Source organism: Acomys russatus, chromosome 5, assembly GCF_903995435.1.
Source record: "Acomys russatus chromosome 5, mAcoRus1.1, whole genome shotgun sequence".
Classification (NCBI taxonomy): Eukaryota; Metazoa; Chordata; class Mammalia; order Rodentia; family Muridae; genus Acomys; species Acomys russatus.
The window spans coordinates 36626725-36651075 of record NC_067141.1 but is presented as its reverse complement, the minus strand read 5'-3'; the positions used below and the strand labels follow the sequence as shown (position 1 = coordinate 36651075).

The 24351-nt window shown below is 43.5% G+C and overlaps 1 protein-coding gene and 1 pseudogene across 1 annotated transcript in view; both read right to left on the bottom strand.

Annotated features, from left to right (window-relative positions):
- Positions 1-24351, bottom strand: part of Gna14 (G protein subunit alpha 14) — a 172116-nt gene that overhangs the window by 48368 nt on the left and 99397 nt on the right. Inside the window, exon 2 of the mRNA XM_051146209.1 lies at positions 19317-19501. Coding sequence (XP_051002166.1) covers positions 19317-19501 — 185 coding nt within the window. The remainder of the gene's footprint in view (positions 1-19316; positions 19502-24351) is intronic.
- Positions 14344-14947, bottom strand: LOC127189405 (40S ribosomal protein S13-like; annotated as a pseudogene).

The window sequence follows — 24351 nt, the reverse complement described above, 5'->3', positions numbered from 1 at the left end:
TCACGGGGGACAGCCCACTGAAGCCACGAGGAGAAAGCCTGCTGCTTCTACTACTCCGACGTCCCAATGGCTCGCTGGGGTGAGGGAGAGGTCAGGTCTCAAAAAGAAGTTTTTTCCACGACTTGAAAGAGATTTTTGGTCCTCTGCCAAAGGCAGGAGAACCTTTTAAAAATAAATCAATTCCTCATTTCCAAAGAACAGCCATGTAGAGCATGTAGGCTGGATCAAATGCCACAACTGAGAAAATGTCACCGTCAAAGCCAAGAACAACCGAGTCCCACCTCCACGCTCCATAGAACCTTATTGAGAGTCATAAAAAACAGCTGTGTCTTCCCAGTTTTCACTGAGTCTCATTGGATGCACCATCTCTCGATTTAGCAAGCACATAAAAGCATTACTCCAACAAGTAATTATATTCTGCCTTTTTTGAGGGGGTCTTTTTACAGTGTTTTATGTTCCATCTCTTCCTCAGCATCCTCACTCTTATCTAGTGAATTTAGTCGTGTGAAAGTCTTAAATGCTGATAAAATCTCTTGGATCCTCTCTCATCCTTCCTGCTCTGCTTTCATTGTATCTTTGTAGACAACACCAGTCACCACTGTTGCCTCTGTCTCACCCTCCAAACCCACTGAAGAGAGGAGGAAAATGTAACCAGAATATACAAGTGTGGGTTTCTAAGCCAAATGACAGATGCAGAGTGCTGCCCACCTCCCGGACATCTCTCAATGCCACAGAGACAAAGGCCACATCATGATAAAGTCAGTTAAGCTTCTGGTGTCTCAGTTAAGCTTCTGGTGTCTCAGGAGTCATGTGACCAACAATCTGCTAATCTGGCTGCTTGGAGGGCTCTTAGGTCCCTCCCCAACCCCCCACAGTATTTCCTCCCTTGACCTTTCTCCTCCCTTCCTGCTATTTAAGTTAGCTGCACGGTTTCAATAAAAGAACTGTCCTCAGAAACAGTTCCTGGGAAACCATACAAGAAGACCACTGAGGCTGGCGGATCTGGACCCAGGGTCATCTGCTCAAACTACTGTACCAACCAAGGACAATGCAGAAAAACTAGACCCTCTATTCAGATCTAGCCAATGGACAGCACATTCTCCACAATTGTGTGGAGAGCAGAGACTGGCTCTGACATGAACTCTGGTGCCCCCTACTTGACCACTTCCCCTTGGTGGGGAAACCTGGTGGCACTCAGAAGAAGGGGAAGCCGGCTATCTGGATGAGACCTGATAGGCTGTGATCATATGGTGGGGGAGGATGTCACCTTCTGTCAGAGGTCTAGGGGAGGGGAATAGGGTAAAAGAGGGAGGGAGGGGGAATGGGAAGATACAGTTCAGGGGATAACAATTGAGATGCAATCTGAATAAATTATTTAAATTTTTAAAAGAATGAAATGTTTCCAGTTATTGTCATCTATAAAGGAGAACATATATAATTAGCTATATCTTGTACCTTGTTAATAAAATTCACAGCATACTGAATATTTTCAAGCATGTTAAAATATACCTTGCAAATATCTTTGTATTATAAATTCATTGTTTATGAATAGAAGCACATCCGAAAAGGGACTAAAATCTATGAAGCTTTCTATAAATGTCAATACTTCTGATTCAACGTTTATTATATTTTACTGAAGAAAAATTACCTTCAAAATGCTCACTATAAAAATTTCCTATTCATCTAAAGACTGTTGACAGTATACTTTCTCATATACATATATATATATAGATATATATATGTGGTTGTTGAGAAAAGAGGCAACTGTCTTGAGAATGTATGACATATTTAGTTTTGGTAGAAGTAAGTTGGTTTAAAATAATATTTTTCCAGCCATCTTTGATAATCTGTCTTTTAAATAAGAATTTAAAATGTCACAACTGTGGGAGCCAATTATAGAAAATATTAATTCAAACTATAGTTTTTATGAAAACTATAAGCTAAAATTCTCTAGAGGCAGACTTAATATTGAAATATAGGGAGTAGGTATTTCATAGCTACTCATTCCCAAAATTTATTCTGAATGTTACTTTTTATCCAGTTTTCATTTTTTCTTCATTTAGGATACAGATTTCTCCAAGCATTTTCACCTAAAATTTCACCTGCATATATTCTGTATTGGTTAGCATTTTTGGTATTTCTTTTATACTTGCATTTTTCCCTCATCTGATTGGTCATTAGTGTTCACCAGAATAAATTTTAATAAATTCATGGTTTTATTTCCATTTGTTTTTTACCATTAACTCCTGAGTCTATCCATCTGTAGTTAAAAACCAATGTTTTACTGACAAGTCTTTTGACAGTCTTTCTGCTGAGAGCTTTGGTGTGATTATTTGGGTTATTTTTGTATCTCTATTTAAATAGTAAAAATAAAAACTGGGTCTGTATGTCATCCTGTGTTGCACAAGTGAAGAGGCCTTTCAACCTTTTCCCAATAGTACCATCCTGTTTTCTGTGCATTTTCTGTTTAAATGATTTATTATATAAATATGTTTGGAATATGTGAATTAAGGTATACCTGTATAGTTATGAATATGTTGGGAGAAATCAAGGAGCTGGGGAAAAAATGGTACAAAATCATTACTAAGTCACATATTTTGTTCGAGTGATGTTTCTTATATATTTGTCAATATTTTATAAAAAGCTGCCCCTGCTGGCCTTGTACTCTGATCTACCTGCTTCTGCTTTCTAAGTGCTGGGATTAAAGGTGTGTAACACTATTGCCTCACTAGATTTTGCTTCTATGCTTGTTTATACCACAGTAGTACTTATGAAAATAACTTAATTAAAAAATAAAAGAAACAGTTCCTGCATCATTCATACCCGCTTTATTCACTACCCCCAGAGTCCCTGCTCCCCAGCTCCTCTGCATCCTGAGACCCTGGTGCACAACGGGCAGTCAGGGTGGAGGACCCACAGTTTATCATTGCTAAGAGTCAGAAAACATGATGTTTATTCTCTTCATTTTAAAGTAGTTTGTGATGGTGATAAGTCTGAAACTGCCTTGCTTAGTGAAGGTCTTGTGATCTGCAGGAAAGATAAATATGGTCAGAGACAAGGCAAGGTGGAGAAACAGTTATGCTTTAGTTCAATAATGAATGTCTCAGATGTGCATGTGTGTTTCTGTGTGTATGCACATATTATGTATGTGTTGTTGTGTATATGCTTGCATGCTTGTATCTTCTTGTTTCTGTTCATGGTAAAGGCAAGCGATATATACTAGCCAAGCAGCAGGGAGTCCACCTACACTGATTCTGACATGTCCTCTGTAGAAGGAACCAAGTCTCCTTGGAGAAATGGCTGTGTTCAAGACAGGGAGAGGAGGAGCAGATTAGCCTGGAACAGCCTGTGCCAAAATGCATGGAAGTGTTTAAAGAATACTGAGAGACATGTGAAGAATTTGACAGGGCTTTGATTGGCTAATACCTACCACCAGAAACAAAAACAAAAATCCAAAACAACAACATCTGGGGGAAGGCGGGAGAGAGAGAAAGAGAGAGAGAGAGAGAGAGAGAGAGAGAGAGAGCTCAGTCAGTAAGTGATTTTGTAGTTTAGCTTTTCAAGCAAGAAGGCCTGAATTCTAACCCAAGATGGTGTCACATGCTTTATAATCCTAGTGTTGGGGAGGTAGAGAGATGCAGATTCCTGGGCTCAATTAGCCTATCCTAATTGGTTATACCTAGGTGAGGGGCGGAGGGAGACTCTGTCTCAAAAAACAAAGCGGATGGTTTGTCTTAGTGGCTTTTTCCATTGCTGAGATAAGATAGCTGACAAGAATGAGCTTAAGAGAGAAAGAGTTGGCTGTGGCTTGCGGTTCCTGGGTACAGCCCCTCACAGTGGGGATGTTGTGGCGCCAGGAGCTTGAAGCAGCTGATCCCACTGCATCAGCAGTCGGGATGCAGAGAAGGATGAATTCTGGTGCTCAGCTCCCTTTCTCCTCTGCATTTGTGCTGCAGTTAGGATGGGTGTTTCCACATCTACTGATACAATCTAGATGATCCTTTACAGACGCCCAGAAGCTAACCTAATCTAGATAGTCCCTCTCAAGTTTGGACACAGCCCTATCTTTCTCCTAAGTGCATCTAGAGCTGGTCAGATTGACTATCAATATTAATCAGCCACCACAAGCCCACCCCTTTTAACTCAACACCAAAACACTTTTAAGCCATAAGCTCTATCATTGTCTTCTAGGTTCTTGGTCATCTATTAACCCAAAATGCTTTCTGGGAAACTTACATTTCCCACAGTCTTTAACAGACCCTTTCAATGTCTTATGTACACATCTCATCTGAAAACAGAAGCAATCACTTAACTGTGAATGCCTACAACAAACAAACAAAAAACCTTATATTCTTCCAATATACAGTGCCACAGACTAAGCATTCCCACTCTAGGGGAAGAAACAGAGTTATAACAATGAATGGCCAGATTAAAACAAGACCAAAACCCAGCAAGGAAACCAGCAAATCATACAGCTCTGTGTTCGGCTTCTGGAGATCCGCTAGGCTCGGAGGGCTTGGGTAGCCCCATCTCTCCATCTCTCCGGTTTCGGCCTGTAGAACACACTATCTTGAATTGGCTCCATTCTGTGCCTTTGGCTTTCCTCAGCACATGACTCAAGGTCCTGGCATCTTTCACATCCTCAGATCTTCATTGCAACCCATGCCTCATCCTCATAGGTTCATGCAGTAGCTTCTCAAGGTGTCCTTGCAAAAAGTCTAATCCTCCCACACACTGTCTGGCCTCAGGAGCTCTCTGAAACTGTGGAACAAGACTCAGCTACATCTTTCACTGCATCTTTCATGTCTGCAAAACCAGTGCGATGTGGATGACACTGCTAAGCTCTGCTGCTTAGGACCACAGCAGTAGTATCCTCTGAATGCCTTGGTGGCTGAACTACAGAATCACTTTCCTAAGTATTCATTTGGGAGTAGGAAATCTCTTCTGTGGTGTTATCACTTTGGGCTTTATCAGTTTACCTAATTCTGCATTTTTATAGGTGGGAGCCTTTTATGGGTCTTGTCTTCAGGGTACCTTTCCTACTGTTGCGATGAAAAGTGTGAGGTTTCTCTTTAACAGTTGATGCTTTGTCTCCACTCTCCTTCTGTGCAATTTTAAATTTGCCCACACAGCTTTCCTCACTAGAACTTCCCACTTTCCTTACCTTTTTGCTCTTTCAGTGTAGATCTAGATAAGAATATTGCAGAATAGCCATGCCACAGCCTGAATTATATGTGGTTTTGAAATTTCCTTCACCCAAGAAATTATCTCACCTCTCTTAAATTCAGCCTCACTTTACTTCTCAGGACTTGAGCAGGTTAAATACATACAGTCAGATTCGTCGCTGTAGTATCAAACCAAAGCCCTAGCCTAACCCATAGCAGAGTCTTTGTTTCTTCTGGCAACTCCGGGCTCCTAAACTCCAACCTAAATAGTTCAAGTTCTCCTTGCTGGGCTTCGGGGTTTCTAAGTTCTTCCACATTCCTCTCATAAAACACTTTCAAAAGTAAAGGACTCATGGAGTCAGGCTCATCACGGGAGCCAACCCAGGTTCATCATGGGAGCCAACCCAATCCTTGTACAAATTTTCTTCTACTTTCTTATTCTTCTTGTTTCAATAACAAAGTACTTGACAGGAATCCACTTATGGGAGAAAGGGCTGATTTTGGCCCATGAATATATCCCATCATGGTGGGAAGTCATGCCATCAGGAGCCTGAGGCAGCTGCTTACACTATAGTATCCACAGTCAGGAAGCAGAGAGCAACTGAAGAATGCTGGTTCTCAGCTGCCCAACTCTGAGCCTTCCTGCCTCAATTAACAGACTCTAAATCTAAATGATCCCTCCCAAACATGTCCAATTTAGTCTAAGGCAGTGGTTCTCAACCTTCCTAATGCTGTGACCCTTTTATACAGTTCCTCATGTTGTGGTGACCTCAAACCATAAAATTATTTTCATCGCTACCTCATAACTGTAATGTTGCCATTATGAATCATAATGCAAATATCTGTGGTTTGGGGTGGTCTTAGGCAACCCTTGTGGAAGGATCACTTGATCCCCCAAAAGGGTCGTGACCTACAGGTGGAGAACCACTGATCTAGATAATCCTTTATAGGCATAGCCAGAAGCATGTCTCCTAGGTGATTCTAGATCCTGCTTCTAACCACCTATATATACACATATATATGTGTGTATGTATATATGTATGTATATATACTAGTGTGTGTGTGTGTGTGTGTGTGTGAGAGAGAGAGAGAGAGAGAGAGAGAGAGAGAGAGAGAGAGAGAGAGAGAGAGAGAGAGAGAGAGAGGTGTTTGTTTTGTTTTGTTTTGAGACAAAGTTTCTTTGTATAGTCCTGGTTATCCTGGAACTCACTCCATAGACCAGGCTGACCTTGAACTCAGAGATTGGCCTGCCTCTGCCTTTTTAGTGCTGGAATTAAAGGAGTGTGCCACCACTGTCCAGCCTTAACCACATCAATATTTAACACCTCATAGAGCTCAATGAATAATATCTGAGGTTAATACTTGGCTTCCACATGCACACACGCACACACACACACACACACACACACACACACACACAAGAAAAACACATGGACATCTTTGACTGTTCATTCTGTATTAGAAAATATCATAGCTATTCACTATATACTCTTAGGTGTGACAATGGCATGGATGATGCAGGATAATACCCTGGTTCTAAGGAGGACATGGTGGGATACTTAGAGAGACATCATCATGTCCACACTTGACTAGTACTTAGGTTAAAAAAAAGTATGTATGTCTTGTGCACATGTGCATGTGTGTGGAAGAGAGAGAAGGCAGACACACAGAGAGAAATATGGACAGAGGGGGAGAGGGGATAAAAGAGGAGAGAAATGGGAGGGGGAGGGAGACCAAGAGAGAGGAAACCACAAGATGTTAACAGTGATTAAGGGTATAGCTGTGTTCACTGTGCTTTCACATCCTTCTCTAAAAGAGCTGAGGGGGAAAGTGGTGGAAATAAAAAGAAATATTCACTCCCTTAGAAAAAAATATGAATTAAAAACATTACAAATGTATCTTCTTTCTCTCTAGAATGAACTTCCATTCTAGCAGACTCAAGCTGCTTGAAGACCTGACCCCATGAGCCCTTTGCTTTTGAAAATGTTTTATGAGAGGAATGTGGAAGACTCATGAGATGCTGCCCAGCGTTCCTCCTCACGCACTTGGGGCACATCCCCAAGCTCTTCGGCCTCCAACTGTCACAATTAGGCATGACAAGAGCTGGCTTGACCTAGTGGACACTTCAATCCTTTATGCCTCCACAGGGTTACTCAGGAGCCTTCTATAGCCTTCAGTTTCATACTTGAAGTGTGCAGAAAAAGTTGTGTACTGAAGCTCAGACAGACCTTTTTATTGTCATTATTCTTTAAAGGATACATACAGTCTGGATTGCACATAGAGCATTTATGCCACACTGCGGAAGCTATCTAGAGAGGATTTAGGGTGTTTGGGAAGATGCATGTCTGCTGTATGCAGACTACCCCATTTACATAAGAGCCTTGTGCATCCGTGGATTTTGGTTTCTGGAGTCGGAGAGTTCTGATGCAACCTTAGATGTAACAAGCACTTGATTTATGCATTAACCAAAGGTCTTTAGAGAAATGTGAATAGAGCTGGAACACAGGACTAACGTTGCACCCTCTGCTGTTCTTCTGCAAAGCCAGCTTTTGTTCCCAGGCTGTGGCCCTTGGGCATCTCACCAAGGAGCAAACCTCCATTTCTGATCCAAGATACCCCTGGGATAGCCTAAGGATCAGAGATGGAATGTTCTCTTCGGTACTTTCTATATCAGGCTCAGAGGTTATAATTAGCAGTTATGGGGGGAGGAAGGCTGAGAACATGCACAGAGGAGGAAAAGGCCACCATGTCTGAGGATTCTCTAGAGTTCCAAGAAGATCTGCAAGCGATGAAGCCCAGACCTTGGTGGTGGTGGTGGTGGTGGATAGTGGGTGGGGTGTGGGGACTGTTTTGTGGGGAGAGGTGATTTTAGAACCTGCTAAGCTATGGGAATGTAAGATTCTTGCCATATTAACAATATTTCCTCAGGGTTTGACTCTAATTTGATTCCTACCACTCACATGGCAGCAACTCACAACTGACTCTAACTCCAGTTCCACAAGATCTAGCACCCTCTTCTGGCCTCCTTGGGCACTACACTCACATGGTGCATAGACAGATATACATGCAGGCAAAACACTCAATCACATAAAATAAAATAAAAAATATAGGGCCGGGCATTGGTGGTACAGGCCTTTAATCCCAGCACTCAGGAGGCAGAGGCAGGTAGATCTCTGTGAGTTTGAGGCTAGCCTGATCTACAAAGTGAGTCCAGGACAGCCAAGGCTACACAGAGAAACTCTGTCTCAAAACAAACAAACAAAACAAAAATATAGGAAACAAATATTTTTAAAATATTTTTCAGAAGGTTGAAATCAAGCTCCAAGACAGAGAACTAGACAATTTTTTCCAAAAAGTTATTTTTTTAAGCAAGAAGGAATAGAGGATAAAAGAAGGTGATCCTAATCTTATGAATTCCCATATTATTCTCATTGTATTATTCCAAAATTCTATGATGGAATTTCCATTCTTTAAATAGGACAAGCCAGACAAACTGGTCCAGATCCTTTATTTATAAACACGGAATGAATATTATGGAGAGGCAGTGACTTGGCAAAGTTACCCAACTTCATAGCCACAAAAAAGGGCACACTTTTAATTCCCACTGTGTCCTCTGAACAGGCTTTAGGGGGCTCAGTGGAAGCCTGTACAGGACAAACCTTGCCCACATGGGTCCATTTGCTGGCACCTTGTGACTTAAAAGCTCTGAGATGATGGAACACCCTGATTCGATCTGTGAAAATTTTGAGGTCATTGCTGAAGCATTAAAAAGACTTTAGTCACTGTGATTAAATTTTAGGCTACTGATGCGTATGTTAAATGTACAAGGTCGAATTTACTTTGCACTTTTAATACAGAAGAAAAAAAGTAAAGTAAGGGGGATTTATATCAGCCTGGTGAGAAAAACTTAATCCACATTTTAGAAGAAGTGTGAATAGAATAGAAAAGTAACAGTGAGATCATCCCTACCACTCTATTTGTCAGCCAAAGTTAACATGATTGTTTGTTCTTTCATGGAAAAGTAATATGGAGTAAGCATTTACTTTAGTGCTGGGAACAGGACCTAGGGCCTTGAGAGCATCCTGGCCCAACTGTTCCACACTGAGCTATATTCCTAGTGCCATCTTAAAGCAAGTTCTCTCCAGGCTATTCAGGTTGGGCTTGAACTCAAGCTGTATCCAAGGCAGTCCTTGAACTTGTGCTTCTGCTGCCTCAAGTCTAAGCTACCAGCCCAGCTCTTGTCACTTTGCACACACACGTCTTCCTACAGCTTTCTTTTCTCATGCCTCCTATGCTATGTAACTTTTTATTGTCATCTTGATACAATCCAGAGTCACCTCATAAGAGTGGACACTGATGAATGGATTGCCCAAACCAGGTCAGCCTGTGGCCATGCCTATGAGAGAATGCACTGGTGAGTGATGCACATGGGACCGTCCACCCTTCCGTGTGTGCCAGCATCCCTAGGCAAGTGGGCTTCGGCTGTCTAAGAAAGATAACTAAGCCTGAGCCAGGGAATGTGGCGGGAGGGCAGGGGGAGCTCGCCAGTGAGCAACACTCTTCCATGGTTTGGCTTCAGTTCCTGCCGGAGTCCCAGCTCTGACTTCCCTCAGTGACAGGCCGTTACCTGGAAGTGTAAGCGGAAACAAACCCTTTCCTCTCTTAACCCGTTTTGATTAAGATGTTTTATTATAGTAACGGGAAGCTAGATACTGGCTATATTCTGCTGATCATTCTGTATAAATAGATGCAGTCCCACCTCAGCCTCTTAGGCGAGCTTTTGAACACTCCTTTCTGTACCACTGCCAGAACACATTCTCCCACCTTTACCTTTCCTGGAGATGCTCCCACTGTCATGCTTTGATCATTCCAGTTTGGAAGATAAATCTCCAGCGATGTCCAGCGGGTTTAGTTCTCTCTTAGGAGAATGGAAGCAAAAACACTCTCTATTGAGCTGTGCCCATCCTACTCCACGCAATGCTTCCTAGTCCCTTCGCTGCAACCAGGGCATGCAGTGACCCTCATCCTCTTGATCCTCTGACTGCAGGTACCCTGGTGGAAGCACTGGCAGAGACAGTCTCAGAAGGTGGTCAGAGATCAGCTAGCGAGAAAGGAGTTCACCCTGTGCTCTTGAGACGACCTGCATTCGCAGCGCTGGCTGTCTTCACAATCAACTTTATGGGAGCTACTGCTGCCAAGGGCTTTGTCCCATCCCTAAGTGGCATGAGAGAGTACAGTCTCGAGCAGCTTCCTGGCTATTGAGGCATTGTGATGGCTGACTTTGGGTCTATAAAATATGGCACCTGACAGAATCCATGTTAGAAGATTCAGGACCTGGCATACTTCACCTGGCTGGGACTCATCCCCCCTCCTAGTGCCAAGGCATTTATGGTCCCCAAGCACAGGTCCCCATGGAGTGGTGGAAAGTATAGCTGTGACCATGGATGCCACAGCTGACACTGAGCTGGAGATGCGGGTGGAGGTGTGTCAACTGAACTCCTATACTTCTCCCCTGTTCTGTTCTGTTACAGGCCTGCCCCTGGGGGTGTAGGAGGTCTTCTCAAACGCACTGCAACCCTTATGAGGATGTCTGTCACATTCTGGGATGGGGGCAGCCATGTGGAAACAGCAGCATTACACCCAGCATGATTTATTCTGCTCACCGCATGCTTCGCTGCCTTATCTTATTTCTCAATTCCTTTGGAGCTTTGTTGTTAAAGAGACCATATTTCTTATTAAGTTTCCTTTCTAGCTCATAAACAGGCTGTTTTCTTCATGGTGTGTGTGTGTGTGTGTATGTGTGTGTGTGTGTGTGTGTGTGTGTACTTGTTAGAGTGGGTATGTGCATGCGTGCAGGCATATGTGTGTGTGTACACGCGTGTGTGCATGCATGTGCATGTGCAGGCCAGAGGTGGTTGTGTTCCAGTGTCTTGCCTTAATCATTGCCCACCTGCAGCTCATCAGTTAAGCTCTATTTGCTGACCAATAAGGTTCAAACCTGTCTCCATCCTCTCAGGACTAATAACTGGCACAAACCACCACGCCCGCCTTTCATGTGGGTTCTGTGGATCCAAGTTAAGAGCCTCATGCTTGCACTGTGGGTGCTTTAGTACCTGATCTGCCTCCCCAGTGCCACAGGCAGCTGCATTTAACAGGGCATCATTTCCTTCTTTGTCATCCTCTGGTCCAGTGAGATGTCAAGAACGCTGCCTGCTCACTCAGCTTGAGAAGAGTCAGTGCCCTGGGCTTAACCGTCACAGGAAGGCAGGCTTGCAGCTCACCAAACGCAGTCAGAAGTACTGCTCACCGTCAGTTCTCTAGCCTCCCACACTGGTGTCAGAGACCCTGGCTGCACAAGGTCTCCTGGTTATCTTGCAACTCAGAAGCGATACTACCAATTACCAAGTACTCTGTGGAAAAAGGAAGCTACAAGCATGTGAACTTCCAGTTATTTTTTGCCCAGTACCACAGTCAAGGGGTAAAAATATATCACGCTAGAGGGCCACAGAGCCCACCTGAGAATGCACATGCCACTCTTTCCTCAATGGAGGGAAAAAGACAAGCACACTGAGGGCTTTGGGGACTGATACAGATATAGATGAGGACAGAGACTTAACTCCATGCCAGCTGTTGCCCATGCGAGTCCATCAAGAGCTAACTAGACCTTGAAAAGACTTTCTTACTTGGGGTGATTATTTACACTATGAAGGGCTCCACACATCAACTAGCCCAGATCATGAATCAAAAGGAGGGTGGATGGGGAGGGGACAGGAAGGGAAAGGATTCCAAGGTGAAGTTTCCTCAACAGGAAAGATGATCCACATCAGCAAAAAGCAGAACTGAAAAGGGAGAGGCAGGTCTTCAGGATTTGAGGGAGAATTGTTGGGCACCAGGCAAGGATGATGGCCTCACTCACATGTTTGTAGCCAGTCACTTTAACTGACTTCAACATAGAGGCAAGAAGCTAACAGAAAGCTACCCAAAGGGCAAGCAAGGTACCTTTTGCCAACCATCCTGGCTTTGCTAAACAATTACTTAAATAAATACGATGATTAGTTTTCATCGTCAACCCAACAGGACCTAGGGAAGAGAAACTCAGTGAGGGCTTTCCTAGCTCAAGATGGCCCACTGGCATGCCTGTGAGGGATTTTCCTTAATCGAGTTAAATGAGTGGGAAGACCCACTTAGAATACAGGTAGCACTACTTCTGGGTCATGCATGAGTTAACCAAGTTGCCCAGTAAGCATGCGTGCCTTTACTTCTCTCTGCTCTAGGATGTGATGAGCTCTTCTAAGTCCCCATTTCCTTGATTTCCTGATACAGTGGACTATAACCTGGAATTGTGAGCTAAAATTAGCCCTTAATTAACTTTACATCCCAATCATAACCCCCTCCCTCCCCTCATCCTTGCCCCATTCTCCCTCCCTCTTCCTCTTATCCCCTCTCCCCTACTCCTCAGAAAAGGGGAGCCCCCATTGCCAACCCACCCCAGCACAGCAAGTCGCATCAGGACTGAGCACATGCGGTGACCAATCAGAGGGAAGTGTCCTGCTGACTCAGAAGGAAACAGAGTCCTTGTCAGAGACAACCCCTGCTCTCCTTACTATGGGACCCACATGAAGACCAAGCTGCCCATTGGCTACGTCTGTGTAGGGGGCCTAGGTCCAGTCCATATATGGTCCTTGGTTGGTGTTTCAGTCTCTGCAAGCCCTGAGCCCTGGTTAGTTGGCTGTGTTGGTCTTCGTGTGGGGCTCCTGTCCCCTCCAGGTCTTTTCTCCTTCCCCCCACTCTTCAACAAGACTCCCTATGCTCTGCCCAATGTTTGATTGTGAGTCTCAGAATCCGTTTTGAACCACTGCTGGGTGGAGCCTCTCAGAGTACAGCTACCCCCGGCACCTGTCTGCAAGCATAGCAGAGTATCACTATTAGTGTCAGGAGCTGGCTCTTGGCCATGGGGTGGGTCTCAGGTTGGGCCAGATGTCTGATTCCCTCAATCTCTGCTCTATACTTATCCCTGCACATCTTGTAGGGAAGGTAGATTTTAGGTTGAAACTTTTGTAGGTTGTGTTATTTTAAGGGCAAAAAGTACTAAGACCAGGACAATAAATAGCCATTGATAAAAATTATTAGAAAAGTAGGTTTTTTAAAAAAGAAAATCAGAAAATCCAGTCATTTTCCTATCTTTAATAAATTGTTCACTCACACATAAGCACATAATTTCTAACCAGACATTATAAATGGCCAAGTTAGACAAAGGAATTTCTATCTTTTATACTAACTACATAAAGAACATGCCAAAATATCTTTAAATTTGATTTAAGAAAAATGCAAAGCAATTGATAAATATGAAAATTATTTTATATTAGTTTAGAGCTTCTAAATCACACACTTTAGGGGTCAGAAATCTCAATCAATAATTTGCTTCCCTTGGATTCATTACTATTATGCCCCATTTTGAAACAACCCCTCCCCATGCCATTGCCTTGAAGAAAGATTTTAATGCAAAAAGAAAGCTCTCCAGAGTCTTTTGCCTGAGATACACTCCTCTAAATTCAATCTTGGCAGGACTCCAAACCAACCTTAAGCAGGGAATTTAGCCCTTGGCTTGTGTTCATCAGTAAAACCACTGGGTTCAAAGAAAACAGCCATGTGAAAAGCACCAACCTAGATGCCCAACCAGCAGCAGCCACCACCACCCACCATCACCCACCACACATCATCACCACCAACCACCACACACCATCACTACCCACTGCCACCCACCACCACACACCACCACATACCACCAACCACCACACACCACCACACACCAATCACCATGCACCAAACACCAAGCAGAACAGCTCTGTCATGGGAGAAGCAGCTGCAAAGGGTTTGGGGCTAACATAGATGTTACAATCATCATGGATACTGCTATTCCCTACATATTATTCAACAGTAAGGGGCTTTCTCCGCATGTTCTCCTTCATGTTTAGGATAATAATAAATTAGATTAAAATTATGTAATTATCATGTCTCACATTTGTTTGATTGTTTGTAACCGGGTTATCAAAGTATTTTAAGGCTACTTCATAGAAGGGATTAATATATTCCACATTATGTAAATTAATGCTTCAATGTTCAAGCCAATCTTTTTTTTTTATTCAAAGTGATTTTATTGCTGTGTACACAAGAGAATTTATGCCACTAGAACAGAGGCTGTTGAGGACTTGTATTTCCAATTGGGTGGGAGCACCTGCTTAGTCTTAGAGTAACCAGCCAACAGACGAATTCTGCTCTCTATCAGAATCAGGTGGAATTTAGCATCTTTTTTTTTTTTTTTTGGTTTTTTGAGACAGGGTTTCTCTGTGTAGTGTTGGCCATCCTGGACTCACTTTGTAGACCAGGCTGGCCTCGAACTCACAGTGTCGCCTGCCTCTGCCTCCCGAGTGCTGGGATTAAAGGCGTGTGCCACCACGCCCGGCTGGAATTTAGCATCTTTATCCTTTTTGTTCCTCTCAAGATGCTTGCAGACAGCAATGGCTTTCTTAATCAAATGATAGAGATCCTCCGGGAGATCAGGGGCAAGGCCTTTGGACTTACGGATTCTCAGGATTTTATTACCAGTCACAAAAAAACGGGCCTGTGTCACACCATGTGAGTCTCTCGGGATCACACCTATCTGGGAGGGAGTCAGGTTAATTTGTAAATCATCAGATGTCAACTTCAGCCATGTGGGGACGCTATGGCGGTAGGGCAGTGCCGACTGGGACAGGCCCTTCCCGGGAGTGCATGCGACCCATGATGGTGGAGGTCTGGCAGCCGTTTTCAAGCCAATCTTGTTGCTCATCACTGGCCCTCACATGTCTTCATTTACCAGGCAGATTTAAAAGGCTGTGAGGTTTAGTTGTAGTGGAAATTACAGAGACAGTCAGTTATCATCATCATCTTCTTCTTTATATCCCCAACTCACAAATTTCAAGCGACAGCCACACTCATTCCAGCGGATTAATTTAAACCTCTGCTTGGGATTCTAGTGGAGAATTTGTTGCTCTTACTATGACACCAGGTAGAACTCCAAGTTCTCAGTAAAAGTCCACTGTGCTTTTTAGTACCCAAGGGGGCATGGGAAGCAGGGCCCTGAGGTTAACACTTAACCGAAAACCAGCAACCCTGGGCCACAGCCCAAGTCACAACATTGGCCTTACTGTTCCCAAAGGTTTGCAGGGCCCAACTTTTCAAATTGGATGTTTTAGAAATTAGAAAATAAAGATCTTAAAATACCCTAAGCCCTGAGAAACTCTCCTGCTAAAATGTGACATAAATTGACAGTGTGCCCTTAACCATGCCTGCTTCCTCACATGAGCTTCTAGCCACTTCAGGATCTGAGACCTGGAACTGAAGCTGGAAGTCACATATTGTGTGTGTGTGTGTGTGTGTGTGTGTGTGTGTGTGTGTGTGTGTGTGTGTGTATCTACATCGTGTGTGTATGTACATGTGTGTTTGCCATCAAAGGTCTTTTTGAGCTCAGCAATTGCTTCTAGTCAGTGTGTGTTGCCCTCTGAAGAAAAAGTCTGCCTCACACCTTTAGAGCCATTATGCTCCAGATTGTGTCTAGAGTTTCTAATTACTGGAATAATTGCTCAGTTAAGCCAAGGACAAAGAAAACCTTAATGGCTTTTACTTCACAGTAATGAAGTCTTGTCTTCATTTCTTATTGGTGAATCTCTCTTTTCCAGTTCTTGGGGGTGCATGTGTGTGTGTTTCCATAGCTGGCAGTGTCCGTGAGCTTTCCTGGTCTACTTAGTTATTAACCCTCTTTTAAAAGCTGGTTATTTATTTACTGCTGGGATGAGCTCTCACTGTTGGTAAGTTCCATGGACCTGGCACATTGCACAGTCCCCGTAAGCCAGAGGGCTGGGAAGCAGTTTCCAGGAAAGGTGGCAAGCTTCTCCTATCCTAGGAAGCACCAAATCTGGAAGCAAAAGGCTCTTTAGAAGTTAGGCTGGCTTTCCTGGGCTATCAGGAGGCTCGGTTTCTAACTCTCCACTCAGACCTGAAAACCTTGGAGGAGAATAAAGACATTTGCCTCTATGATGAGGCTTTTATGCTCATAATGCCACAGGCAGCACAGAACATGAAGTGCGTCCAGATTCAGTGAAAAGTCAAGAGGAAAATGAGCAAATGCCTTTGTAGTATTTAGTGCAGGAATCACACATTCCTACATGCTTATAAAACACAAGTGAGACATAAATCTGGGCCCAAGCCGGGCATAGTGGTACACGCCCTTAATCCCAGCACTTGAGGCAGAGGCAGGTGGATCCCTGTGAGTTGGAAGCCAGCCTGGTCTTCAAAGTGAGTCCAGAACAGCCAAGGCTGTTCGAGAAAACCAGTCTCGAAAAACAAAAACAAAAAGTCCAGCCCCATGAACAAAGTGAGCACATACATTGTGAATTGTGTCCTTAAACAAATATGTGAGGTTGAAGAAAGTAATCAAAGCTATGCACACCTTTAATCCCATTACTTGGGAGGCAGAAGCAGATGGATCTCTGAGTTCAAGGCCAGCCTGGTCTATAGAGTAAGTTACAGGACAGCCAGGGCTCAGGTTACAGGCTTGTACAAGAACACCAGCCTAATCAGGTTTTCACTTTCTATCTAACGCGCGATACTGTCGTAAAGTTTCATATTTGGGTTCAGGACTAGCCCACAGAGAAAGTTATTAGAGTTATAACAGACAACAGAAAAACAATAAGGAAGGGATGGAAGAAAACAACCTAGACAAATAATAAGTGAGAAGTCCAATTTTGGTTTCGAGTTTGCCCACTAATAAACTTACATCATTTAGGTACAATTCAATTTGAAAAATATTTAATTTGCTCACATATCCTGCACAAGAGTAGATAGGAATCTACCAGTGGGAAGACTGGATGGTGAAATAGTGTTGCCAGTAAATATTCTGTCAACCTAGGACCCAAAGTGCACCCTTCTTTGGAAATTGTGTCACTCGGAGGTAATTGAGGTCATCCTCGATTGGTGGTGGCTTTGTAAAGGCAAATTTGAACACAGAGAGGACACCACTTTGTAAGCACAGAGATACACAGGGGCATGATGCCTAACAGGCTCAGAAACTGGAGTGACAGTGGACAGAAGCCACGAACTTCTAGCAACCAGACTCCAGGGGAAAAGCAGAAAATGGATTTCCTCCCATGTCTCCAGTTCGTGCCAGTTCACCTTGGCTTTTGCTATCCACAATTGTGAGAGGGTAATCTTGTTTGTAATGCCTGACTGGGGCACAGGAAATGAATGTGGACAGCCAGACATGCAGAGGTGGCTTATGGGAAAGAACGGAGAGCAAGCGAGCACAAGTGCTGGAATGTCAAACCTCATAACATCTTTTTGTTTGTTTGTTTAAAATAAGAACCCAAAGTACCTTTAAGAAACCACGAAGAAAAAGCAGACAAAAACCAAAACCCAGAGGTCTTGAATACCAAATCTGATTAGGTTTCACAAACATACATCACCAGGGAAAGCGAAAAACTTGTTTCTACTTCGACTGTCTCGCCAGTTGTTATGTTTATAAACATGTCCAAAAATAAATGAATAAATAAATAAATAAGCATGTCCCTGAACTCCAAGCTTCATCTAGCTGCCCTACTAAGACCAGCGAAAGTCTGCAGGCTCCAGCCAGGGAAAGCAGATGAAGGAAATCAACAGGAGGTCATTCTCGCCTTGCTTCCACTCTAAAAGAATCTGAAATCTGCACAGAAATCCTGCTTCTAGGATGCTAAGTAGGGCATAGGGTATCACTAGACTGTGCACTTTCCAAAGATAACACATGCACTGAAAAGCGATGGATGTGCGTATCACCATGGTCTTGTCTACAACCTCCCAAGTGGCTTAGCATGCACCTCGCACATTTCTGCATATGAGTTCCCACCACATACTTCCGGTGTGATGGCAGGAAGTTGGATCTGTAGTCCAGACATAGTCCTTCAGATGACTTTTGAGACTGCAAGCAAATGACGGTAAACAAGCGAGCTACATTGACAGTGTGAGGATGTCTACAATTTGCTGTCTATTGTGTCCAAAATAAAGAATTGCCAAGGAATAAACTATTAAATTCCTTATTTGTTTTGCAATGTCCTCTATTATACATAGAAGATACACATGAGCACAGGTGCCACAGTTCCTGATAAAATTAACCGTACTGAAGCCCATGTCGCCATGCAGTGACAGCAGTGACATTATTCTTAAACAGATTCACTAGTCATTTGACACAGAATAATTTTATCATCATGCCATTCATAACATAGTATTAATTATTTGAAATAAAACATTTTTTGTTTGTTTGTTTGTTTGTTTTGAAAGTCAGGGTGCTACTATGTAGCCCAGGCTGGCCGTAAAACTCACAATCCTATTGTCTCTCCTAGGTGCAGGAATTATAAGCACCTAGCTAAACTCTTATTCCTAATATGGATTTAATAAACTTCAATCTGTTCCAATGTAGCCTATGCAATTCTAGTTGCCTCCTCCAGATTTCTTGTCTTTTATTTTTTCCCTTCACTGTTAGGAAATACGTATCACAAATGACCAGAGGCAACAGAAAGCAAGTGTCCGCTTGCTGTGCTCACATCATGACAGCACTTTGCTGGCTGGGATACCAGAACTGTTTTCATAAAGTGTCACTTAGTTCCCTAGAAGGGCCAGTCCCCAACACAAACACACTCCAACAATTTCTCTCAGTCGTCTACAGTGCAGTGGGGAGGATACTTTCGAAGACAGAATTCTTGAAAAACTAGATGCTGCAAAAACCAGCAGCATCATTTCCCCACTGAGGCATGGGTCTCTCAGCTCAAAGGAAAAAATAGGCATTTTCTTTTGCCAGCCCCTGAAGTGAGCGACTTCAAATTTTCCCAAGTGTCAGGTTCTCTGTATACTGCACATCACCACAACCTCACTGCCTACACAACATTTTAGGGAGAAATAAGAGCAATGGGACTAGCTAAACCCACCACATGCCCCCCAAGTAGCTCTTCCACTACTGAGTACGGATCTCAAGTACTCTGTCACCAGGCCAAAGCACTTAGCAAACCTTTTTGTTCAAGGACTTCCACTGCCCCGGGTAGGAAGGTGTGTCTTCACAGATAGAACAAACCCTCTCACAAGTGGTACCTTATTCTGCTCACACACGTATGGTATCCTCAGGGTGTCCATCGCTCTGATCATGGCTTGCATGGCGGTGAATATGTTTTGGTAGACCAGCTTCGTGAAGCCCTTCCGGTCTTCGTCGCTGTAGCCGGACCCATGGATTATCCTCATTTGCTTGATGAACGTGCTTTTCCCACTCTCCCCAGTGCCTAAGAGAAAAACAGTGAGTGAAGAACAGTTCGCAGACTCCAAAGGGAGCCCCGGCAGCCTTAGTCCACATCACCTCGTGGCTGGCAGGTGGGCGGGATGGGCTCGGAAAGAGTTTAAGAGGCAGCGCGTCCTGAGCCCCAGGCAATGCCTCCCCACCTCCCTTTCCTCAAGTCTTTGAAACAAGTCACCTATGTCTGACCATCCTGAACGCGAAGGCTTTGCTGCCTGCTCGTATTGACAGTGATGGAGCGGCTTCCGTGTGCAGGAAGACCCGAGCAGCAAAACTCTCAGAGAAAAGGATAACTAACTTGCCGACATGTACTTGAGCCTTGTGCAATGAAGCATCGTTCGCAGTCATGCCTAGTGTCTAGGCGACGGCTGCTGCTCATGCCCCAATCTGTATTTCAGGAGGTCTGCAAAACTCCCAACACTAGCCCGAGACACCAAGAAACACGCATCGCTGAACTATCCCATTGGTCTTTAATGTACAGGGAAGTCCAGACACGTATAGAAAACAGGATGCCAAGATTCCATATTTCTATCAGATTGAGAATCTGCTAAAAAGGTGGTAGAAGTGTTGATGCAATAAAGCTCAATATTTCTAATATTGTCTGTGATAAATGGAATCAATTATACGAGATGTTCACGGTTATTCCCCAAATCTAAGTATTGCTTCATAATTTTGATTAGCAGTTTGGTTGTTAATAAGGTTTCGAGCTAAAATGAAGGAAAAACTATCTCAGAAGTAAAATTACTCACACTATACCCTTTAAATAAGTGTACTTTACAAAGTGAACATTATTTTCATACTTTGTTACAAAAGAGAAAAATTGTCTAATAGTGTTTCTGCTATAAGAAAATCATATGTGAAAAATATCAACTAAAACAATATAGAAATGTTTTCTATATCTAAGACCAAAGATTAATTTCATGAGATAATTAATTGTGACTCTCTTTAGTCACTTACTTTCCAGTGTCCTAGATTGTACAATTGTCATCAAATTCTACCAGTATTGAACCTAAGTCACATAAATTCCATGTTGTACTTTTTTTTAACATTTTATTTATAGAGAAGTCTTTTCCAGAGTTGGAGGCTAGAATACCTAATAGTTACTGATTTGATTAAACTTAGTGACTTTTAAACTTATATGGACTTTGCTATACACCCTAACCAGGCCCCGGAAAACTCTCAGAGTAAGGCCTCTGGCAAAGGCCCGAGTGAGAGAAAACTTTTAAGTGTTTTATAAGATTCTTCTGGTAAAAACAAGTATTTCTTAAGATTTGCCAAACCACACACTTGCTCTCCCTTTTGTTTCTCCATTAAACCCTCAGTGTGTTCCCTTTCCCTCAGGAAGACAGACAAAGGTAGACAAGCGGGCCTGGTGGTGTGGCCCGCTGCTTCCTTCTACACTATACTTCAGCCGCGCTGGCCCGCTCTCATACTGACCCTCCTTAGGCGATTCACACAGGCTTACTCCTCTTCCTGGCCTTTACTCTTGACCTTGCCTGGGCCTCCTGACCAGATCTAGCTCCCTACTCAGGTAACAGCCCTACTCACAATTAGGATGCATCTCTCACCTCAATTAAATTTATCAGGATACTTCTTCCTCACAGCTATTATCACAGGCTAGCCTTAAACTAGACCAGTGCTTCTCAACCTTCCTGATGCCGCAGCCCTTAAATACAGTTCCTTGTGTTGTGGTGATCCCCAACCATAAAATTATTTCCATTGCTACTTCATAACTGTAATTTTGTTCCCGTTATAAATCATAATGTAAATATCTGATATGTGGAATATCTGATATGTGCCCCCTATGAAAGGATTGTTAGGCCCCTCTCCCCCAAAGGGGCCTTGACCCACAGGTGGAGAAACGCTGATGTAGACACTCTTACAGGTATGCCTGAAGGCCTGTCAACTCAATGCCAAGTTGATAATTAATACTAACCATTATACTAATGCTGTTTTGTTTTGGGGGGGTTGTTTTTGCTTCATTTTGTTGGTGTCTGTGTGTTGTTGTTGTTGTTGTTTTGGTGTGTGTGTGTGTGTGTGTGTGTGTGTGTGTGTGTGTGTGTGTGTGTGTGTGTGCCTGCTTTGGTGTCTGACATTTGGCATCACTAATAAATATTGAGCAGTGCTTGACGTTATGTGTCTTCCTCAGTCGCTCCCTACCTAAATCTTTTGAGTTAGGGTCTCTCACAGAGTCTGAGACTCCTGGAATCAGCGAGGCCAGCTGATGGACCCGTAAGTCCCAGAGCTCCACCTGCTTCCACCTTCCCAGCTCCGGGATCATAGCCACATGTCACGATGCTGGCTTTGTACATGGATGCTGGAGATATGAATTTGGGTCTTTATACTTAGTCAGCAAGCATTGTATTGATTGAATCATCTCCCAGATCCCTTCTTAATAATCCTTTAACTCTACAGTTCAATCATGTTAAATAATTCAGTGTTGTGCAATCAATTGTCAGAACTCTTAAAATATTACAAAACTGAATCCCGCCCCCAACCTTGGTAAACACCCTTCATTTCTGTCAACCTGACTACTCTTGGCACCTAATCCACATGAAGCTATACAATCTTTGTTATTTTGTGCCTGACTTGTTTCAGTTAGCATCCTCGAGCTGTGTCCATGCTACAGCATAGCCTGAAGCCCTTTCCTGAGTAGCATATCTCTGAATTTCTCAAATACAAGATATTTTTTTAAATCTAAGTAAGTTGCAACTACCTATGCTATTCAACACATGGAAGATAGAATATGCCAATTCTCTGTGCTCTACCCTCTGTTCCATGTGTGTCAAAAGACTCCAACCATGGAGACAAGCAAAGAAAGACCCTAGAGCCTTACTCTGATAGTCAATAACCTCTTCTGGGTCCTAACTGGATGCTGGTACTGACAAGCATTAAAGTAGTCATTATCCTGGGGGCTCTATCCAAATCATCTCCTTTAATCTTCAGCACTTTTCTGTGAAATAAGTCTTGTTGTGTCTTCAGTGCACAGGTAAGAAACCTGGGATTCAGGCTGGCTTATGTAAAATCTGCAAGTACACATGGGTGTCAAGAGAAAGACCTGTAATTGACTCACGTGGACTCTACAGATGTCAGAGAAGATGATCTGGCTCACAAACTGAAGGACCTGACAGCAACTTTTAAGTCTAGCCACACACTATGTAAAGCCCAGACAAGCTGCCACCGTGCAGATACACCCTGCCTAGGGCCTGCTGGGATGTGCCAGAATCTTCCTATGAAGCTCCCCGTGTACATGTCAGTCTTGGTGCTTCCCTTCCTGAGACTCAGCTCTCACAGTACCGAGGTTCTCCTAGATCCACCCAAAGAACTGCACAAAACTGAGCAGAGTACAGACTCCCTCTCCGAAATCCGACTATCGATGCTTGCCCCAAAGTCCTAAGGCAAATTCTATCTCTGTTCCCACAGAATTCTGGGATTACAGTACTCTTAGGCTTCCTTCTTTTCCACCCAGCAGGACTGAGCCTCTGGCCCCATGTCAGCTCACCCCAAACAAACATTAGCCCTGTGTGTTACAGACAAAGAGGCCAATGTGAACAAGGAGATTATGTAACCACTTCTAGCAAGTTGTCACTGTGAGCTTGAAGCCAAGAAACTCACTCAAGACTGCTGGAAAATCTGCAGCAAGATGAGGAAGCTCCTAGTAGCAAGACCTGTCCTCTCACACCAGAAAAAAAAAAAAATGTTTCAAAAGCCACTGATTTCTTCCTCTGTATTTGGAGAATTAAAACAAAAAAGTTTAGAATAGTTTTAAGACTAAACAAGAAAAGTACTTATTAATATCATTATTTTTAAATACTCTTCAATAAAATCTTTGGTTTCAAATACACGCATGTGTGCCCACACACATGTGCGTACACACATACACACACACACACACACACACACACACATACGAATAGGTTAGAGGCAAAGAAGAGACTGAAGAGACTGAAGGACATGAACCATCAAAGGCAAAGATAAGAAAACAAACAAATAAATCATTGGAGTGGGGGTGTTCTTGCTCTCACTTATGCTGCCTTACAACTTAGCTGGAACCATCTATTTCCAGAAGAGAAACCAAGAATCATAAAGATTACACAGGCCTGGGTCTCATCCAGGTCGGCACTGGCACATGCTCTTCCCGTGACAGTTTGGTATAGATCTGCAGTCTATATACACAGCCTAGATGTAGAGGCTGTATCTCCTGGGTCTGTGTAAGTATAGTCTCTTCTGTTTGCACAATGGTCAAATTGCCTATCATGTTTTTCAGAGCATATGACCACTGTTAAGTTAGGCATGTCTGCGCTTTTCAGTTCTTAACAGTGTCAAGGGCCAGCTTGTGTGAGCTGCTTGCTTATCGTCATCATCTCACTGCAACTGCCTTCCCTAACAAAGCCAGTGATCATTTCACTGCAACTGCCTTCCCTAACAAAGCCAGTGATCATCTCACTGCAACTGCCTTCCCTAACAAAGCCAGTGATCATCTCACTGTAACTGCCTTCCCTAACAAAGCCAGCGAGTAACAACTGGCCAGACACTCAGGCCAGTGCTCACCAGAGGACCTCCTGCCCTCTTTCTGTGATTATGATTGCTGAGCTCTCAGCAGGGGAGGATCAAGCCACCCCCACGTGCCCTCACACCCACACTGCCTCCCCTGTCTCTTGCTGTTAAGCTCCACTTAGGAGCTTTTGCCCCTGTTCCCTTTAAGTAAGGGTTCTTTCTTTGACCAGGACACTCAGACACATGTCTCTTGCTACTCTGCCATACACTGCTTATAAAGATAAAGTGTTTTCTCTTCTCTTCTCCACAGGCTCCCTGCTAACTGTGGGTGACGGCTGTGGG